Source organism: Lactuca sativa, chromosome 7 (assembly GCF_002870075.4).
Source record: "Lactuca sativa cultivar Salinas chromosome 7, Lsat_Salinas_v11, whole genome shotgun sequence".
Taxonomy (NCBI): Eukaryota; Viridiplantae; Streptophyta; class Magnoliopsida; order Asterales; family Asteraceae; genus Lactuca; species Lactuca sativa.
The window spans coordinates 205,629,263-205,632,906 of NC_056629.2; the positions used below are offsets into that span (position 1 = coordinate 205,629,263).

The following is a 3,644-nucleotide window of genomic DNA, read 5'->3' on the forward strand; positions in this document are numbered from 1 at the left end:
AATGTCTCCATGTCCAAATGGTTTCAGAGTAAAATTGGAGGGTACACTCGATATCTTCTATAAAAAAATATTAATAATAACGCCTTGTTCCCGAGTTCTACTTAAGGAGGGAAATGTGAGGATACGGAGGGAAAATGAGGGGTGTCGAAGGAAAATCGTTTTCCCGAATTTCATTAATGGAAGGAAAGTGAAGGGAGGGGAAAGATTTTAGAGTCATATTTTCCTTCCTAATTTTCCTCCAAATTGGGCGGATTTGGAAAGAAAGTGGGCGGATTTGAAGTTTTATTTTTTTTCCTCCTAACTCGTGAACACAAAAGCTTAAAATTTTCCTTTCATTTCTTTCGAACTTGGAAACACGGTATAATGAATATTTTCTTTCCTCACCCTTTCTTTCGGTCAAAAATTTTCTTCCCTTACCTTTAATGAATTAAAAAAAAAAAAAAAAGTGGGAAAGAAAGTGTAAGGAAAATAGAACGCATGAACTAAGAAGAACAATCCATATGTATAGAGAGTAGGTAGTAACAAAGTATGGGCTGTAATGTAAGGATATGAACATAATATCGATGCACAAAACAATTAAAATAACACGATTATCCCCCAACTCTTTTCACTACTTCGTGCATAGCTTTGGTTAATATTTGTATCCCTTCACGTACAGACTCTCTGAAGCCAAACCACCGGCGCCCTCTCCCTCGTACTTCCCGAGAGTGGCGTCGGAGTTTGCCTTGCACCGTGCCAAGAACACCGCCTGTGCGGCCGCCACATTCTCCTTTTTGCCGCCCCATGTCTTCAGGGTGCTCGATTGCAGTGCTCGCCCAAATGAGAACGTCAGCGTCCATGGCTTCAACACCTCCAACTTGTTCATCGCGTTCAAGTTCACTGTCGCCTGTTCCTCGCTTTGACCACCCGACAGAAACACAATTCCTGGCACGGCTGCCGGCACCGTCCTACGTAGGGCTGTGACGGTGTATTCAGCAATCACCTCCGGTGTCACCTGTTATATCAATGAAAGATATAAAATATATGCCTTTTCATAGATTTTCAGCTCTGTTGATTTATGTATGATGTACGTACCTTAGGGCTATCAGAGCCGGGTGTAACCATGTTAGGTTTCAAGAGGGTTCCTTCAAGAAGCACGTGTTGCTCATTGAGAGCCTTGTAAACCGCAGCTAGCACCATCTCGGTTGCATACGCGCATTTCTTGATATCATGGCTTCCGTCGGTCAATATCTCCGGCTCAACAATTGGTACAAGACCATTCTCTTGACAAATGATTGCATAGCGAGCCAACCCTTGGGCGTTCTGTTGGATAGACAGCTCCGAGGGTTCAGTCGCTCCAATCTTAAGCACTGCACGCCATTTCGCAAACCGGGCACCAGCTTCGTAGTACTTGGCACAACGAGCACCAAGCCCATCTAACCCTTGAGTGGTGGTCTCACCATTTGTGCCGGAGAGGTCAACCACACCCTTATCGACTTTAATCCCCGGAAGGACATTGGCCTCAAGGAGAACGTCAACAAAAGGCTTCCCGTCGGCGGTTTTCTGGTAAAGGGTTTCCTCGAAGAGAATGACACCGGAGAGGTAAGTCACTGCGTTTGGAGCAGTGAAGAGAAGTTCACGGAGGGCTTGACGGTTTGACTCGACATTCTCAACGTTGATGCTCGACAGACGTTTCCCGATGGTTCCGGTGCTCTCATCTGCAGCCAATATACCCTTCCCCGGTGTGGCGATGTACTTGGCATTCTTGATCAACTCATCTGCAAGCCATAAGTCGAGTATTACAGTATATAACGATAAGTATATACTATATAATATATATATACAATACAATTATGTAAAGAATTTTTTATGGTTATTCAGGTAATATTACCGGCGTACTTTCCGACGAAGGCTGACATGGCTTACTAATGAGGGAGATGGTGAGGGTGATGCTGAGTACAAGACGAGAAATCAAGAAAGCAGGATGAGCGATCTTTATAGATTTTTATTTATTTTTCTTATTAAAAAAATGGAATGGAATATGCCAAGTGAGATTCAATCGAATCAGTGATCGACAAGTGTTGTGCCCTTCAGCCTAAAGAAAGTTATCAAGCTGGGATAAGAGGGGGAAATGGGTGATGATTCGATATGCCAAATGGCAGTTTGGTTCTTTGCATTTGGACTCTTTGTTTATCTATCTTGTTCTTGTGATCATCGTTCATAAGACCCTCATCCACTTTTGTCCTTTTGAAACACATACATACCCTTTGCAAAGTCCATATCCGTACTACCATGCACGTATAGCTGATTCCCTCATATAGTTATATATGTCTCTAAAAATTAGAAAGGACCTGGGTCAAAATGTCATATAAACTGCTTTTAACTTTTAAAAATCTAAATTTAAGGGTCAATATATCCGTGCTACATACACACCCATTGATTTCTTCTATGGGTTACTGAATTGAGCCGGGAATATGGAGTCGTGAAAGCATATCTTTTTTCGGGTGTTATTATATGTATCCATTTCACTCGTATAAATTGTCACATCATGGGATACGCAAGTATTATTATATTCACATAGTGGTACACAAGGGGGAGGGGGTACAGATAGAATTTCTCATCTTATTTTTGTACGATTCAAAAGCACGAAATCATAAATGTCACATATTTATATTATATAAATTGTCAATTATAATATATGGTGTAGACTATAATTATGTTTAGTATATATAGGGAAATTCTATTCGTGCCCCCCAATTGTCTTGTGTACCCCTCCCCCCCCCCCCCCCCCCCCCCCATGATGTGACAATTTGTGTGTGAGTGAGTGTAATAGTGTTTGTATACTCACAATTTTCTCTTTTTGTTCCACACTTTGCAACATTGTTTGGATACATGTGTGCATTTAACTCCATGGGCCCCTCTCTCTTTTCCTCACTTGAAGAACCTTCGATACCCTCAAGCTTTCTCTTCGCTTGATCTTTTCCTATAGGATGACTCGACCTCGGAATATCATATGGTTCGTCATCGTTGAGGTCTATTCCAAGTTCCAACATGTGCATTCGAAGATTAACTATGGGAGTTTTCGGATGTTTTATGTAACACCTGTTTTCCCGATTGGAATAGTTGAAGACTTATGGAGGTTAAAGATAAAGTTTTTTGGAAAACCTTTTTCCATGACATGGTACGTTGATGACCACGACAAGGCATTATCATTTAAATGAAGCATCGTTCCCGGGTGAGCACCACGATGTGGTAAGGTGATGGTCAGAACATGGTTGTTGATGCAGCCCAAGACCAAGATTTTAGGGTTTCTCCCATATTTAAAGGCATTAACTTCAGATTTATGGCATCCTCTTCAACCTCCATTCTCACTTTTTCGAAACCCTAGCCTCCCTTCCATGGTTATAAGCTTGGTGGCTTGCTTTTGAGCTTATCTTCTTGATCTTGTGAAACTTGTGGAGGAAGAAACTCTATCTTGGTGCAGGGAAGCAAAGAGAAAGCTTAGATTCATCATCTTCTTTAAGTTTCCGAGTCATTTAAGGCATAAAGTGTAACGTCCCAAAAATTATAAAGATATTTTTGTTCATAAAATAGTTAATCGATTAAAACCTTTTGCTTCAGAAAACATTGAGTAACATTTGATTTGGTTGAAACCATGCATTATC

The 3,644-nt window shown here is 41.2% G+C and overlaps 1 protein-coding gene across 1 annotated transcript; it reads right to left on the reverse strand.

Moving 5' to 3' along the window:
• Window positions 1-483: 483 nt before the first annotated feature.
• LOC111876064 (fructose-bisphosphate aldolase 5, cytosolic) lies at window positions 484-2,029 on the reverse strand. Its single transcript, XM_023872587.3, has 3 exons — window positions 1,871-2,029; window positions 1,075-1,757; window positions 484-994 (listed from the first exon to the last, which is right to left on the reverse strand). Exons 1-3 carry the CDS (start codon window positions 1,896-1,898, stop codon window positions 632-634), a joined length of 1,074 nt encoding a protein of 357 aa, XP_023728355.1. The 5' UTR covers window positions 1,899-2,029; the 3' UTR covers window positions 484-631.
• Window positions 2,030-3,644: the final 1,615 nt, after the last annotated feature.

Bases quoted from the DNA above. Each gene is read 5' to 3' on its own strand.
- LOC111876064 (XM_023872587.3), bottom strand. From the start codon at position 1,898: ATGTCAGCCTTCGTCGGAAAGTACGCCG. The intron at 1,758-1,870 runs GTAATATTACCT...TATGGCTTGCAG, and splicing joins CTTCGTCGGAAAGTACGCCG to ATGAGTTGATCAAGAATGCC. The intron at 995-1,074 runs GTACGTACATCA...TTGATATAACAG, and splicing joins CCGGCTCTGATAGCCCTAAG to GTGACACCGGAGGTGATTGC.